Genomic DNA, 18,060 nt, shown 5'->3' on the forward strand with positions numbered 1-18,060 from the left:
AATTGTTGTTTATCAAGAAATCTTCTTTATTGTTAAATGAAATCTATTTATTAATTCAAGCAGATTTCTCGATTGGCAAGGTAATTTCCATTATTCATTTTGATTTATTTTGATTTGATGTTTAAATCACCGATTCTATATATTACGGATTTTCAGTCGAATTTTTCAATTTTTATGTAATTTTGTTTAGTTATTCATCAAATAGTTATGATTTTCATTTTTTTTTTTTGTGATTTTCTTTTAATTTTTCAGATTTTGGAGAATCTAGAAATTCATATGTATGTTTATTTTGTTTGATATTTAATACATTCTAATTTTTTATAATTTCGAAATTCAAATTATCAAAAAATTTGTTTTCATATTTGAGATTTAGTAGATTGTAGTAACTACATTAGCACACATATATCATATATTGTTTGATTTTTTTATACATTCATATTTAATAATTTTGAATTTTGCTTATAGGGTTACTAATGCACAAGTGAATACGGATTCAAATTCGATTTTGATGGAAAAAATTGGAAAAAAGAACATAGTAGATGAAGAAGAAGAAAGACAAAGTCAAATAAGAAGGTTACAAAATTGTATTCATACCACAATTGTATTCATATTAATTTTTGTTTGTCAATTGTTTTTCTTTTACTCATCATTTGTATTTTTATTTTAAAATATTGTATTTCTTTTTTAGTTTGTAGTAATTTAAATAGGTATATAATGTATTCGTCACAATTCTATATATTATGATTGAATACATAATTTATAGAATTGTGACAAATACATTATAAGAAGGGAAATGGAAACTTATTGGTATTCATTTTTTCATTTGAAATACAAAATCATACTGAAATACAACCTGATATTTGAAATACAAACTTAGTAAGACATATTTTGTATTTTATTTGGCTAAAGCAATATAATTTTATGAATACATAATATATAAAATTGTGCGATGAATACATCACAAGAAGGGGAATACAAAATTATTGGTATTCATTCTGTGTTTGATATACAAAATGATATTGAAATACAACCTGATATTTGAAATAAAAACTAAACTAGAAAATATTTTCTACAAATTTAAAGTGAAATAATAATATAACAAAATTGGATATTGAAATATAAATACAATATATTTTGAATAAACTTATTTTATGTATTATATATGTATTCATCGCAACTGTATTTTTCAATATCATTTCGATCTACAACTAATTTGTATTAATATTTTGGTATATACTACACAATTGCCTTTATTTTTGTACTTGAACTAGAATGCCAAAGAGTTGTATTCATCATAAATCAATACCAACATTTTTTGCATTTTAAATTAGTTATACATATCATTAGGTATTTGAATACATTTCGGATGAACACATATTCAAAGAAGTTCAAACATTTAAATATCCAAAACAGAGGGCATTAGAAATTTTCCAACACTTCCACTCATATAAGATATAAAATACAAACTACTGTTTTTAAAAAAAATAATTAAAATTCTCAAGAACAAAGAAAAAAACGCTAGAAAGAAAAATGGCAACATATGCTCTTTCAAAAACATAACTGATGTTAAATTTTTTAAAAAAAATTACCTTTTTTGAAATTTTTTGTTCCATAATTTTCTCTATTCAGTTATTAATTATTTGTATTCTTTCAAATTAATCAAAATAAAATAAGTACATAACTCAATCCTTAACAAATTAAAATATTGACATTTTAAATAAATAGTGAAACTATTGCTAAGGAGTCCCATTAAAAGCTAAAATATTGTTGTTTTGAAAATTTTCCCAATTAATTAAATAGGCCTAAATTCATTGTTTTGGGTCATTTTTAGTATTAGGACAGGTTCTTAAAGTTGGGCCAAAACCCCAAATTCGATATCTTTCTCCTTTGCTCTTTATTTGTTTATTATGTTGATTAACCAATTATTTGATTATGGTTTAATTTAATTAAATTCCTACGGATAGCCATTTCAATTTTTTATCATGTCCAAATTAAAATACTTATATTCTTACTCTATTTTTATTAGTCTTGTCATTAAAATTATTCCCCTTTAAAAAAATTTCCCTTTAGTCCATTTTCCCTTAAGATAATTAAAATGACAATAATAATAATAATAAAATAATAGTAATAAATAAATAAGTTTAAAATAAATGAGTTTTTTACTTAGTTATTATTCCAAAAAAAAAATTAGTCAAAGTCGTTATGAGTTCTTTTACTTAATTAAAATTTCAAAAATTAATCAAAGTCATTTTAGTCAAATCGTCGGTCAACCGCAAGTTAGCGGGCATTCCAAGGGCCTAACACCATCTCGGAATGTACATTGAACTCGAACCCTTTTTCAATTGATTTTAATCTGTTGAAAATTTTATAAGTTTTTTCTTGATTTTTACTAAAAAATCTAGTGGCGACTTTGTTCTTTTGGAAATTCGATTTCTCTTAAACCATAAGTTGAATCGATTTTTTGAAACTTATACATTTTTCTTTTATTTATATTTTTGAGTAAAACAATAACAAATTAATATTATATATATGATTAATCACACGACTAATCAAAAATGAAGTTGAATGGTCTTGTTTTCCAAATTAGATCCTTTACATCTCTAGTCGCTTAATTTTCTACCACAACCGAATAAGTGTCAATTGTCAAGTGTGATTTGCATTGTTCTTTAAAGGGAAAATGGTATAAAATAACAAATTATTAATTCAAATTAAATGTTATAACCACAGTTTCATTTAATTGTAATTTGTAGCAAATACTTGTCATTCGCCTCTCTCCTCAGAGAATCTCGCTCGCCACTCTCCTTGATCTCGCTCGCCACTCTCCCTCGCCTCTCTCACTTTATACAAACACAAATGTATAAATTGCGTTTGTGGTTGTATAAAGCGAGAGAAAATTGTATATACAAATACAAATACATATATTTTCGTCCTATACACTTATAATTATACAAATACAGATCCTCCCCTACCAGTTTTCTTTTGCCTTTCTCTCTTTCTCGCTTTATACAAATACAAATTATACAAAGTACAATGTATAATTTGTGTTGTATAAAGCGAGAGAGAGAAATTTGATATACAAATGTTTTATTTCGATTCAATTGTATACAAATTCAAATTTTATGCAGATATACAGACACAATCATTGATAGATATACATAGTAGTTACATATATACAATTATCTAACCGATATATATATACAATCGCTACGCTTTTATACAAACAAATGTCTGCCTACGATTTATACAAGTCTCATGCTCCATAGCAAACATAAAATTTGATATGGAGCGCCATTATGCAAACTATAGCTATAACATACAAATATAATTTTTATATTTGCTAAACCTAAAATTTATTATTCTTTAAATTAGTTGGAACTCTGTAAACTAAAATGCCTCAACTTCATATTCATTTTAAAAATTGGGTTGTTTAAGAGTTTTTGTTACATGTATGTATTTGTTTAACCTTTTCTATATCAATAAATTTACAAAAAGAGTATAATTGGTCGCATGAAGCGCAAACAACTTAACTAGTTTTAAAATGATTCCAGCTAGCTCAATATTGTAAACTAAAATATGCTTCCGGCCATCACCAATAATTCGATGGACAAACACAATTTCATTTTTCAAAAGTCATTTTTTTTTATTTTAAAAATAAAAATTATATTTTAAAAGATACTCATATTTTTCAGAACACACAATATAATCAGTGGACCAACATTAATTTTCTGTCCACAACCAAATAATTAATGTAGGTAACATGATATCTGCAGAAAGTTATTTTAGACATCACAACAATTAAATACGAAAGGGTCCCCCCCCTCCCCCACATTAAAATTATTGGTGTTGGTGACCGAGAAAATAATAAATATGATCTCTTTAATAATAGGAATAATATTAGAGACATTTCTTCAGGTTTGATCTCATTACATTAACCTTTCTTGTGGTTTACAATATTACATTACCTCCCTTATTTTAATTTTGTTGTAAAAATTCTTTTAATTTATTTATTATTAATAGAAAAAATTATGGCATGACTAAATTGCCCTTTAATTATTCTTCTTTAAATCAAAATTTGGTAAATATCTAACGAAAACCAAAAGTTCCCCCACATTGATTTTCTATATATATATATTGATAAGCTAAAGTCCAAAACCCATCCTTGTTCCAAATAAAATAATTAAACTCTTTAGCCACAAAAAACTATGGTGGCAATGGCAATGGTGATTGAGCAATGTCAAGTTGTGCCACCTCCGGGAGAGTTGACACTCTCTCTTACGTTCTTCGATGTTGTGTGGTTTAATGTCAAATCTCTTACACATATACTTTAATATAAATCATGCCTAAAACATTAAAAATAATGTTTAAAAATATATAAGCTTTACATTATACTCTAATACAATCAGCCCAACACCGGATTAAGTAGCTATGTGTGGGATTCGGTTTGATAAATAGAGACTTGTGAGAGCAAAATAGGTTTATGTGTATTATGATCATGCTTAGGCAAAGTCTATATCTCTCATCCTGTTTTCTCTAAGTCTAGCTCCTCGTCTCCTTCTTCAGTCGATCCTAGCTCTTACTTTCAATATTTATGTATTTCTGTTTGGAATTTTACCTTTTGAGTTGTTGCCTTTACTTGGTGGAATTGTAATTGATCTTTAGCCTAATTAATATAGTTGAGAAACGAGTTAGAGTTATCGCTGGATTCAAGTTCATTACAACATGCGTTTGATTTTTACATTTTTTTTTAAGTTCAGATTTTTGAGTTTTTGTTTTCAATTTTTCAATTCAAACCAAAATAAGTTTGATTTGGTTTTTCTCTTTTTGGTTCCATTTGGTTATTAATAGGGATGGCAATGGGGCGGATGCGGGGCGGGGTGGGTTTAAGGCTATGTGGGGTGGGGCGGGTTGAAGTTGGTTTTTAAAAAATTAATGTGGGGCGGGACGGGTTGCGGGTATATGTGATTTTATGTGGATTTAAACTTAATCTTAACTTTTTACATGTTATAAGAGTGATAGAGCATTATTTATTAAAATAATTCCATTAAAGCTACTAAATATTCAAGATAATAAATGAAAACGGTCCAATAAAAAACAATACAATTTCTTACATGTTTCTCAATTGACCTCTAAAAAATAAAATTTTAAGTCACTATCCTATTAAATTAATACAACTTAATGAAAAAATGAATTTATTTTTAGTATCAAACATAACTAGAAAAAGAAAATATTAAAAAAATTATGCGGGGCGGGTCTATGCGGAGGGGGGGGGGAGGGTTGAAAATAAAAAAGAGTTGTTATGCGGGGCGGGGTGGGGCGAATTAAAATTTTTACGGGTTAAGCTCAACCCGCACCGCCCCCACCCTACACCGCCCCATTCCCATCCCTATTTATTAACATGCCATTATAAAATAATTAATGTGATCGAATAATTACACTTGAATGGCAAAAAAGAACAAATGTTATTAAATAATAATGTCAAATCTCTTTAATATATTTTCTAATATAAATTATGCCTCATATATTAAAAATAATATTTAAAATTTGTAAGTTTTATACTCTAATACAAATAGGCACATAAGTACGAATATTTAGAGTGGTAAAACACTTATAATTCAAAACACTTATAATCTGAGAGATCTTATGCATCATAATTTATCTATGTTCATAACTAATTTCAACTAGTGTTGATTTGCGATCTAATTAAATGTATGATTAGTTTAAAAAGGAAATGTAAAATAAATAAATGAGTTAGTGCCCCCAATTCATAGTATTCATCTCATTTCATGAGAAGAGCTATGACATATCATCGTACTATATAAACAACAATTATAAATAGATGTAGATTGATCATCAAAGTAGATGTATGTATTTATTTGAGCCTCATAAAAATACAATGATAATTAAGAAGTAATAAAAAATAAAATACTTATTATTGGAGATTAATTAATTGGGAGGACATGGCTTTGTGCAGTAGCATATGGAGTTACTACACTCTCCAAATTGAAAGCCCTCACTTTCGCAGGCACTTGTACACTTTGCCTGTTCTACACATGGTCCCTTGAATGTTTTACTTGCTTTTTGACAAATATTTGCCTCTGTTAAAATAAAATAAAATAAAATACATGTAAGAATTTTAATAAAATAAATAAAGGAGAATGATAAATTTTACAAATTCAGATTCACGCTACACAAGATTTATACTCTCTATAGATTAGATTCAAGAGCGTCAATTAAAGGTAGAGATATCCAATGATGTTAAGTTCATAACTTCTCTCAACTAGTTTTGATTCGCGATATACTTTTTTTTTTATTTACGGCCAGAGAAGTTTCGTACCTGCATTTTGATTGATTGAGTGATTATTTGAAAAAGGATATATAATTTTTTTAAAAAATATATTTTATTATCTCTTATCATTCTTGATTGGTAAAAAAAGAATAAAGTAAAGAGATGATATATCTGCATTGCCCATGAAAAATAGCACAAGAAGAAACACAACTTTAAACAAAGACAAAGAGGCTGCCATTTTTATTTTTTTTGGTTACGATTTTTTCAAAATGTATTTTTGATAATGAAAATGATAAAGCACAATTATATAGTATTAAGAAATGACTCACTGCCTATATTTTTTGAAGAGGTTACCTTTAATTATTTGGATAGTAAATATTTTTACATTAATGAGTTTCCATCCCTTTAATTATGATCTGGATATTGTTACTATTTAATGTTAATTCTTTCATATTTTCTTTTTTTGAGGTTATAAAATATTTTTTTGTTAAAAAAACATAAACAGCCTAATGTAACACTTTGCAACCACGTAACTACACTTTTCAGTTTACATTTGTATATCTAAAAATAATTCATGAAAAAATTTATACACTTTTGTATATCATTATCTTTATGAGTTTGTTTTTTCTTTTCAGTTCGATTTGGTTACTAGACCCAAAATTAAAATAGTCAAATAAAAATTCAATTCATAAATTGGATTTGGGTCAAAATTGGAGTTTTCATGCCAATAAATTCTTTTGTAGATTTAGTTTTTCTTTTTTTTTGGTTTTCCACCCAATGTTCGGAGCCCACATTGGAGCTTCGACTAAATTCAGATCGCGCTCTACAGGGCCCATTTGGGGGTGACGCTTCCAACAGGATTTTCTCCATACCCAAGGCTCGAACCCGAGATCTCTGGTTAAGGGTGAAACACTATCACCAGTGCACCACAACCATGTTGGTTTTTGTTAGATTTAGTCATGTATGCTTTTCTTGAGAAAATTATATAGGTATGATTTTTTTTAAATTCCCCCTAAGAAAGTTTGTCAAATAAATTTTAGACACATGTGATCTGCCACCCTCACCAAAAAATTTTAGCCCCTCCTTTTCTGACTCCTCAGGAAATGAGGTAAAAAATACATCTCATGTCAATTTAAAATACAATAGAGGAAATTCATGGTAGTATTATATCATTTTCAATAAAAATATATGCACAAGACATATGTTGAGGTCATCAGTTACGTAATTATTAAGAATAAAAATTTGTTATAATATTCTTCATATCAAATCACAAGATGTGATTAAAATATAGAAGTGTATTAAAAATGCCCTAGTGGAACTCTATTCGCATCCAGGCATGAGTGGGAAGAAACTTCCGTGTGATCGCTGAAATAAGTTAAGTTCAAAATCTAATTTAATATTTATTTTTTTCAAATTGCATTAATTATTGGACGAAAAATAAATAAATTAATTTGCTTTTTGAAATCTGTTCACATGGTGTTGTTGCCTCAATTTTTTAAAGAGATCTAAAATATCTAGAATTATGATTTCTAGTCTTGAAAAAAAAAAAAAAAAAAACATGGCAGATTTGATGTGCGTATTGTCTGCCATAATTCAAAATCAGCCACATGCCCATTACAACCATACACATTTCCCAAGGCCGATTAAGACGTCTATTTATGAATTTACGTGAATTTAAGTACTTCTTCTGTCTTAATTTATGTGACATATTTCGAATTTTGAGATTTAAACAAATCTATTTTTGACCGTAAATTTTTCATATATCTTTTAAATATTTTGAATTATCAATTATTGTGACTTATAGTACTTTTTATGTAGTTTATAAATATATGAATTTCATTTTAAAAAAATTGAAGATTTCACGAGCAAATTTTCGGTCAAACTTAAATTGTTTGACTCTCGAAAAACGAAATGTGTCACATAAATTGGGACAAGAGAGTATTATAGTTTGAACTCTAAATATACATTTGATTATGAACTCAATTATTATTATAACATTAACTTAAAAGTTAACATGGCCTCCGTGATTGAGCAATGTCAAGTTGCGCCACCTCCCGGCGGCGCAGTGGAGGTGACACTCCCTCTTACTTATTTTGATCTTGTTTGGTTAGGGTTCCACCGTATACGGCGGATCCTATTCTACAAGCTCCCCATTTCCAAACCTGATTTCGTTCAAAACATTATTCCTCCTCTTAAAAATTCACTCTCCCTCACTCTCAAACACTATATGCCCTTAGCCGAAAACGTTGCTCGTCCACTAGATACTAGCGGATATCCTGAGTTACGTTATGTGACAGGAGATTCTGTATCTGTTATTTTCGATGTCTATTAGTAAATCTAAGGACTTTGATGGAGATTTAGAGATTGGTTTGTCTTTGTCTAAAACTCAAATGAATGTTTTTGCTGCTATATTCACTCACGAGCTTAACTTTCTATACCAAGTCTGAGTGTTCGAGGATTTGGAAAGGACCCCTACCAAAAAAAAATAGACATAAAGACTATCCTCTAGTTGTGTCATAGATGAAATACTTCAAATTGTAGTTGTAATACTTGTAACACCCCAAATCCGGATGTGATGGCACGTGTCCATTTTCCATCGGACACGTCAGCCTAACTAAACCACGACGATAGAGAAGTAGAAATACGAGAATAAAAGATAATAAATAAGCGGAACACTTTAATTAAGACTCAACACTACCCAGAATTTGGTTGTCACATGTACAAACCTCTAAATATAGAATTCGAATAAAAATATACAAGTCTCAGAGTATAGTTCTCGAATAGAACAAAACTGAAAGTAAAGATAACTCAAGGGCACGTCTGGAATGAACCGCTACCTCTCGAGTATGTCCCGAAGCTCAATCTGCTAAAGAAACTACTAAGCCGAATCTGAGAGAGCTGTCAATCTACACAATTGTGTAGAAGCAAGGGTGAGTACCGAAAACCACAGGTACTCGCAAGTAACTCTAAATTAAGCAAAACTAGCAGCTACAAACAACTCCTTTCAATCCCAACCAAACCACCGAAACTTCAATCTAGCAGCAAACCAACCAACCCATACTAAACAGATCATATTCAACAGCCAGAACCAACAGTATATCCTCATCAACCTCAGATCAACAAATAAGAGCAAGTAGATCAAATTCCACATAAGAAGGGTAAATCGATACAATCCACACATCACAGACAAAGATAAGGCAAATGTGATGCAAAATGCAATAATGATGTCATGTAGTCGTGATGCATGTCTGTCCTACGATACACATCTGTTGACGTAATCAGTCCACGCTGAATACTCAAATCAGAACCCATGGGGGCCACACATGGACCATGTATCACCGCCGGAACCAGATCCCATCGGCATCCAAATCGCTAGCCGGAGCTAGTCCATCTCATATATCTCTAGCCGGAGCTAGTCTCAACTGTGTCTCATATCCATCCATCCTCATATCAGTGTCTCAGAACTCATGCAACAGATAGTTCACACATGGGATGAATAATAAATATGCACATGTCATCAATCACAATCATAGTATTACACATCATCTGTCTCAATCACAACCATATCACGACCACATCATAGTATTACACATCACCTGTCTCAATCACAACCATATCACGACCACATCATAGTATTACACATCACCTGTCTCAATCACAACCATATCACGGCCACATCATAGTATTACACATCACTTGTCTCAATCACAACCATATCACGGCCACATCATAATATTACACATTATTTGTCTCAACATCAATGTCTGTATCAATCATAGCCTACTCATGCTCTTCTATCCCCTCAATATCGGTTGTCACATGACTTATTCAACAAATTCAAGTCACATATAACACATTTAGCTCGTTTTATTTCCCATATTTCATTTACAACAATTTCAATCAACAAATAAAACCCATCCTCAATCCCCATTACTCCCCAACACAATTAGGAAAGTAGTCATGCGTAGTTTAAGAGTTTTACAAAGTTTGGAAGCCACTTGCCTTAAAACGAACTCCAAAAGTTACTTGACTTGAGCCTTTCCTTTCCGAGTATAATCTGGATCACGATAATCTATTCAAACAATTATTCACAATCACAATTCGAGTCCAATGACACCAAAATCAAGAAATTTAGGGGAAAAGGGCAAAACGGTCCAAAAGTCTCATACCGGAAAACGATACCCAAATCTGGAAATTTTTGATGTAAAATGATCCTTAAAGTATTTGGAAGCTAATGGTGAAAACCAATTTGAAAACAGAGTTGAAATCAATTCACAAACTCAATTTGAAGGAAAATCCATGTTCTTGAAGAAACCTAAAATATTCGGATCCGAAACCCCGACTCGAAAATGAAATATTTCTTGAAAAACATCTTACCCATGCTTAGATAAGTTCAAATATAAAATTTCATAAAAATCGGAGTTAAGATCGACCTTGAAATTCTCAATTTATCAAATTTTAACTTTACCGGGAAAGTCAAAATTGTACGCGGTTAATATGATGAAAATAATCGATGAATCAATAATTTTATGTTAAAATCAGTTTACCCATAACATAAGGATCGTAAATATACCTTTTTCATCAAAAAGGGAGTCCAAATCGATAAAACCCCAATTTTTCCCAAGAGGTTTACGGATAGGAAAAAAAAACCAGATAAAGAAATTATGAGAAAATGTCGAATTGAAGATTGAATACTAACTCTCATATTAATTCAAGAGGAAACCCGTAAGAATCACTCCATTCTGATCTCTAGAACTCCCGATATGCTCAAAATACCAAATGAACACAGTCTGAGATTTTTATAACAGTACATGGCTGTTATGCACCAGAAAAACAGCAGTTAATCTTTCACTAAAAATGCCGTAATTTCCTCATACGATAGTGAAATGACCCGATTCTTTTTTGTAAATGTCTTAAATAATGATACAGACCTGCTCGTTCAATTGGAGCTCAATTTCATGCTCGTTTGCCCAGTCAAATATCATTTCTACTCGGTAAACAATTATTTCTTATTTGTGATAAAAGTCCAATCTCGGGTTAGCGAAAATGCACCAAAATTTGCAGATAAGTCCTATAATTCATGCTCAAAATTTCAGAACCTTTGGAATAATTTTTCGACCTTTAAAACTAATAATGAACCCTTTAGTTGCCACAATTTGCTGAAATAGTGGCAAAGTATCCAAGAAGCTTAAAAGCTCACCCAAAACTCATTTGGCACTTCCGAACACAAACCAAATATGCTACTAGCTTGAAAATGACATTTCGGACTCAATGAAATTGTCGGAATTTGAATTCGAGGTCTCCTTGACCCGGTATCCGATAAGGCGTCAAGAACCTAACTTTAGGCTCAAAAACTCGAAACGCACTCGGGGCCTCTAAAAATTCAACCAAGATTCATTCTAGACTTAGAATCACCCCCTGAATCCAACGGTGCCCTCGGAATTCCATTTCGAGCACCGGAACCTCGTTTGTTGACAAAAGTTAACTCTTAATCAAAATTTCACAATTTTTGCAACTTAGGACCTCAAATCTTCATTTTAACTCCAAATTCGACTCCGTAAATTCTCATAGGCCCGTTTCGACATTCTAAAACCGCTGGAATCGACGGAAATCCGATTCGAGTCTCGAAACTCCAAATGACTCGAAATAGAACTTTTAACCAAACTTTAACTCTTAAAAACTCAACTTTCCAAAAACTCAACTTTTCATCAATTTTCCTTCAAACCAACTTCGAAAATACAACAATTAGGACTCGGGGCAACTATCGAGAGGGGTAAAACGGTCATTTTATGAAAATTTTCTAAAATGACCTTTAGGGTCATTACAATACTACTCCAAATAAGAATCCCTTTTCAAATCGTTATTGGTGCATCTTGATCATCATGTCATCCAAGACTTTATTATTCAATTGGTTTATGTTAGTTCTTTATGATATATTATCAGGGATATGACCTTGGATAAGAAGATATGAAATTCGTATAAGGGTAGAAGATTAATACAATATGGGTGAACAAGAACTCGGTTAGTTCGAATTTTTTAAATATCAAATCAAATCATTTGTATCAAAATTTTAAAGTCCCTTTCTATCGACTGTGGTAACGAATCCCTCAATAAGTCTAGAAATTCAGATGGAGATTTAGAAATTAGCTTGTGTTTGCCTGAAATGCGAATGAATGCTTGGTATTTTGTAGCAAGTAAAGTTGAACATTCGATTTCTCAGTTCAATTTTACATTTTTCAATTGGGATTTTTGATTTTTCAATTCGAACCAAAATAAGTTTGATTTGATTTTTCTCCTTGCGGTTCATGAATTTAGTTATTCAACATGTCATTATAATGTAGTCGAATATATAGTTATATTTGAATAGGAAAAAGAAAAAATATTATTAAATAATAATATCAAATCTCTTAAATATATGTTTTAATAGAAAGCATGCCTAAAACTATAAAAGTAGTGTTTCAAAGGTTATCAATACATGTTCGTACCTCAAAGATTGAGAATGGGTCGTTTTATACTCTACTAAACTTAAACTTAACCCCCTAAACTAACTTAAAATGAAATAAATACACCATAAATGTTGACGTGACATAGAGAGTGTGCACACTCTTTTGAAGACAACTGATGAATGAATAAATTGGACACATGTCATTTTTAATTGGTAACTTTATAATTAGTTAGTACACATATTTATTGATATTAAAATTTATATATATTTAAGGAAAAATGGTCAAAAATGCCCTTAAGCTATGCGAAAGAAAAAAAATGTCACCCGTTTGTAGTTTGGTCCAAAAATGTCATTGTCGTCAATACTTTGGTGCAAAAATGTCCTTATTGTTATTTAATGGGTTAACAATGCTCATTTTCCAAATAAATATATTATTTATTTTCTTTTTAACACATTCTTTTTCTAATAATGTTTTCTTTTAGATTAGCAAATGTTTATCTTACTTCAATTCAGAAAAAAAATGAAAATATTTCTTATTTTATTATAATTATTTTTTATCGATATATAAATATAAATTAATGATAGATATACTATGATCTTATATATATGACATACATTATCTGTCGAAAGGGTACATGCAGTTCTTTTATTTTAATTGATAAAATGAGATTAAGAAGAAAAAAATATCTCCAACATTTTTATTGGTTAAAGTGATTTAAAAGAAAGAAAACAAGAACAATTTTCTTTAATAATATTTAATTAGGAAGAAGATGTGTTCAAAAAGAAAAAATAATATATTTATTCGGAAAAGGACAATTTTGACCATTTAGTAACTATAGGGTCATTTCTGGACCAAAGTATTGATTGCAAGGACATTTTTGAATCAAAGTATTGACGACAAGCGTATTTTTTAGCCAAACTACAAACGGATGATATTTTTATTCTTTTCACATAGTTTAAGGGCATTTTGACTTTTTCCCTATATTTAATTATTTTCATTTTTTTTTTGTAAAATATTTATTTTAACTTCTTTTTCACTTTAAACTTTTTTTTTCTTTCATTAATTTCTTTTGTTTTCACATTTAATTATTTTAAAAAACTATGTGTAATTTTTTTTAATACAAGATAAAGAAATAAGAATATTTTTTTAAAAGAGTAAATAAAATCAATAGAAAAAACAATGAATGAAGGTTAAAAAAAGAAGTTTAGATACAAGGCAAAAAAAGTGTATGAACTTAATTTAACTACAAGATAAAGAAAATAAGAATATTTATTTTTTTAAAAAATAATTTATTTTAAAAAAAATATATAAAAAAAATAAAATACAAGGCATAGTTGGGTGTGTCACAAGTACAAGGCATGCTGACTTAGTTGGAAAGGAAGGCTTTATAATTGCGGTGGAATTAATTAGAGAAGTCATTCAAAAAAAAATGAAGGATGAAGAATGGGTCCTTAATGGTAATTGGTTAAAAGCGTTGGACAACGTAGACCTAATTCAATTTTTTTCAATTGCTGGATCGCCAAAACTTGACTTGTATGCTGCTGATTTCGGATGGGGAAGGGCCGCGAAGTTAGAATTCATTTCTCTTGACAATGATGATGGTGAAATTTTGATGTCTCTTAGTAAATCTAAGGACTTTGATGGAGATTTAAAAATTGACTTGTCTTTGTCTAAAACTCGAATGAATGCTTTTGCTGCTATATTCACTCACGGGCTTAGCTTTCTATACCAAGTCTGAGTGTTCGAGGATTTGGCTAGGATTCCTAACTATATCTTGGCTTTCTTATTCAATTGCTTGATATTAGTTCTTTGTACATCCGAATAACCTTTTTAGTTTTGTTTATGCATTTTGCACCTTTAAGAGTATAATGTTTCTTCTAAAAGAAAATGTACTACTATATATTATACTTCTCTTTTGACAACCTTCTTAAGGTTTAATTTAATGATAGGAAAATACATAAAGTCTCCTCAAATTAGTCCTCTTATTTTAAAAAGACACTTAAACTCTGCAAAAATCTTATAATACATTCTACTTCATACCACCTAGCTTGAAGGAGGGCGTTGAAGAATAAAAAGTTAATTCAACACAAATGATGAGCGTGGTTGGTAATATAAATTTATTATTTGAATTTTGAAAATATAATACAAAACTAGAAAAGAACATAGGGTAGCACGTGTTAAAGATGTACCAATATAGTACTTATTTATTTACTTTTAATGTTCACTTATTGTGGTGAAACCAAAATGATCAAATTCCATTCCTACTTGCTACATTTAGGAGTTTTTTTTTTTAAAATATAAAAAGATCTAATTGTTCAAACTTTAATTAATTTTAAGATTCTAGTTATGATTAGAGAAATAACAAAAAAATATAATTTTATCTAATGCGAAATCCTTTTATAAATGATTAAAAAAGGATGATCATTTCATTTATGGTAATTACATTTGGGTATGTAAGGTGTATATATATTGGGAGAAAGAAATTTTGAATCCATTGAACACAAGACTAGAGATTGACTCAGTGGTTTAGGAGTTCAAAATTTCCAAATTCAAACCCTAGACATTCTTGAATTTCTTTAATGAAAATTCTGAAATTGACATTGGTCCGCAAGTAACAACAACCACTTGAAAACTTTCATATTCTTGTCTTGTATACTAGAAAGTGATGCCCGTGCGATGCACGTGGTATAAGCCCAACAATTTGATTTTTAATGTGTTCAAATATGCAATATTTATTATTAAAAAAAAATGGACCAAAAGATATATCTTACCTTAAATTTTTCATCATTACAAATTGTATTAGCATCAAGTTAATAATGCATTAGTACCATAAAAAAGATATAGCTAGTGCATAGTTAGGTTCGTATGACAACCAAAATAACTACACCTGAATGTTTCAACAATTGATATGCATTGATTTCATAAAAAAATCACTACATGGGAAGGAATCATCAACAGTTGTAATTTTGAGAATTAACCAAAAAAAATAATCTCTGCCATCAAATGAAAATTGTAATTCACACAATTTTTAGTTGAAAATTACACTACTAACAATGCTAAAAATATTAATGATAGATCCTAAAAGGGTTTCTCTTGATCTTGCAACGGTTGACAGTTATCTAACTTTCATTTTTTCAAGCAGATTTTTTTTTCACATGGATGTTGGTGCTTCTTTAGCAGTACATTTGTACCTTTCAGAAAAAATAAAATAAAATATGATTCAGGAGGAAAGTTTCGTTCAAACCCATAAAAAGGAAGTGACTTTTATGCAACAGTTAAATACCACTCTAACTTTTTCAATTTTCTTTCTCCATTTGTATTTCAAATTGCTTTCTCCATTTGTATTTGGTCCATGCCATAAGTGTGTTATTGTTAGAAAGTCATCCACCTGGAGAGGAAGGCATAACAAAGAATTAGGGATCATGACAAATTTCAACGGAACAAATTAATGCATTGGATGGCTTAAATTTAGGGTGAATAAGCACAATTCATATGCTTGCCTTTGTAGCACACATGAATTAGCTAATTTTGGGAGACTTGGATTGTTAGTTTTTTTTTACTTTTTTGGCCTAATTTTGAATTGCAATTGTAGCCAATTTCTTTCAAAATAGCCACCATTGATTATTGTTATAGCCTTCAATTCATTGCCTATTTTCCAACTCTACATAAATTAATGTTATAGCTCTCAATTAATTAAACCTAAGTCATTGATATCAATATTAGACATATAAATAATACAACTCACATAACATAATGTACAATTAAGTACTGCAGCGTTAGTCCTTTTTTTGTTGGCTTATATATAAGGTACTAAGAGGCTATGGAATAGTTGCCTCAAAATAAGGGGTTATATATGATTTTACATTTATAGACAACTTTACAGATTTGTTTATGGATCTTTGAGAATTTATTTTCATTTTCCTGAGATCATGGAGAAGACATGTCTAGTCCAATGAATTTCAATCCCTTATCTCTCGGCTCGAAAGGGCACCAACGGTTGTGTTATCATACATGATAGCTGAGATAAAAGCTATGTTATTATGCATGGAGCCTTTTAGAAAAGCCCTTGCTTTCTTATATTGTCTAATTGAAGTGAAGTAATGTACCAAAATAGAGATGATAAGGAAAAATAAAGGTAAATATGGATAAAATATAAATAATACAAGTCACATAACATAATGTACAATTAAGTACTGCAGCGTTAGTCCTTTTTGTTGTTGGCTTATATATAAGGTAATATTGATATATATAAGCCACACCTACTTTGTGCATCAGCCACACATTCAAAGTCATTAGATATATTAATACTAACTACTTTGTGTATTACTTTACCAAACGAAAATGACTTCAGTACTGATTGAGCAATGCCAAGTTGCGCCACCGCCCCACGGCAGCGCAACTGAACTAACGCTCCCTCTAACTTATTTTGATCATATGTGGTTCAATTTTGGCTATATAGGTCGGATTTTACTCTACAAGCTACCAATTTCCAAATTCAATTTCGTTCAAACCACTATTCCTACTCTTAAACATTCACTCTCCCTCTCTCTCAAACACTACACACCCTTAGTTGGCAACATTGCTTGTCCACTAAATTCGAGTGGTTATCCTGAGTTAAGTTATGTGACATGAGATTCTCATGTATTTGTTATGTGACTCATCTCAGCATCACTTTAAGAGGTCAAATGTACCAAGTGTATCCACTTTGTATTCCTTTATTTTGATGGAGGATTTACAAAACTTTTTAAATTGGGTTGCACCAACAACAATGTGACATATAACTTTTCATACCACTTTAATGGATAAAAATTACCTTCACGTTTGACGGAGCATCTTAAGAAAAAATGTGTCCAATAACCTTTCTTACCAATTTAATGGACAAAATTACCTTCACATTTGAAGGACCATCTTAAGAACTCATAATGTTCTTCCTTTTAATTACCACAATGATGACCACTAATATTTTACCACACCCATATTCATACATCAACCACTTGTCATTTTTCAGACATATTATGTATTGCTACCACATTCACATAAGAGAATGGAGCAAATTAATTGGGCAAATTTCATGACTTTCAGTCAAAAGTATACAACTTTATGTTAGTCATCATCATATCACCACTATAGTGCATTAGGACTTAAACCCAATGTCTTACCCATATAAAGACGTTCTTTGGTCATAAATCAATAAGACTTGAACCCAACTTCTTATTATCATGGTGCACCGAGACTTTAACACAATGTCTTACCCACTTGGGGCGGTGAAACTTGAATTCACCGTCTTACCCTCAATCAATGTCTTGATAAACCAAATACGTTACCAAA

General features: G+C 30.1%; 1 protein-coding gene across 1 annotated transcript; it reads left to right on the forward strand.

The window, feature by feature from the left end:
- Positions 1 to 8,300: 8,300 nt before the first annotated feature.
- On the forward strand, positions 8,301 to 14,470 carry LOC125810115 (phenolic glucoside malonyltransferase 1-like). Its single transcript, XM_049489643.1, has 3 exons — positions 8,301 to 8,609; positions 12,363 to 12,480; positions 14,061 to 14,470. The coding sequence occupies exons 1-3, from the start codon at positions 8,301 to 8,303 to the stop codon at positions 14,468 to 14,470; spliced, it is 837 nt and encodes a 278-aa protein (XP_049345600.1).
- Positions 14,471 to 18,060: the final 3,590 nt, after the last annotated feature.

The sequence above is a fragment of the Solanum verrucosum genome, unplaced genomic scaffold, assembly GCF_900185275.1.
Source record: "Solanum verrucosum unplaced genomic scaffold, falcon-dt-bn FXZP01000281.1, whole genome shotgun sequence".
Taxonomy (NCBI): domain Eukaryota; kingdom Viridiplantae; phylum Streptophyta; class Magnoliopsida; order Solanales; family Solanaceae; genus Solanum; species Solanum verrucosum.

Bases quoted from the DNA above. Each gene is read 5' to 3' on its own strand.
- LOC125810115 (XM_049489643.1), top strand. From the start codon at position 8,301: ATGGCCTCCGTGATTGAGCAATGTCAAGTTGCGCCACCTCCCGGCGGC. The intron at 8,610-12,362 runs GTCTATTAGTAA...AAAATTTTAAAG, and splicing joins CTGTATCTGTTATTTTCGAT to TCCCTTTCTATCGACTGTGG. The intron at 12,481-14,060 runs GTAAAGTTGAAC...ATAAAATACAAG, and splicing joins TGCTTGGTATTTTGTAGCAA to GCATAGTTGGGTGTGTCACA.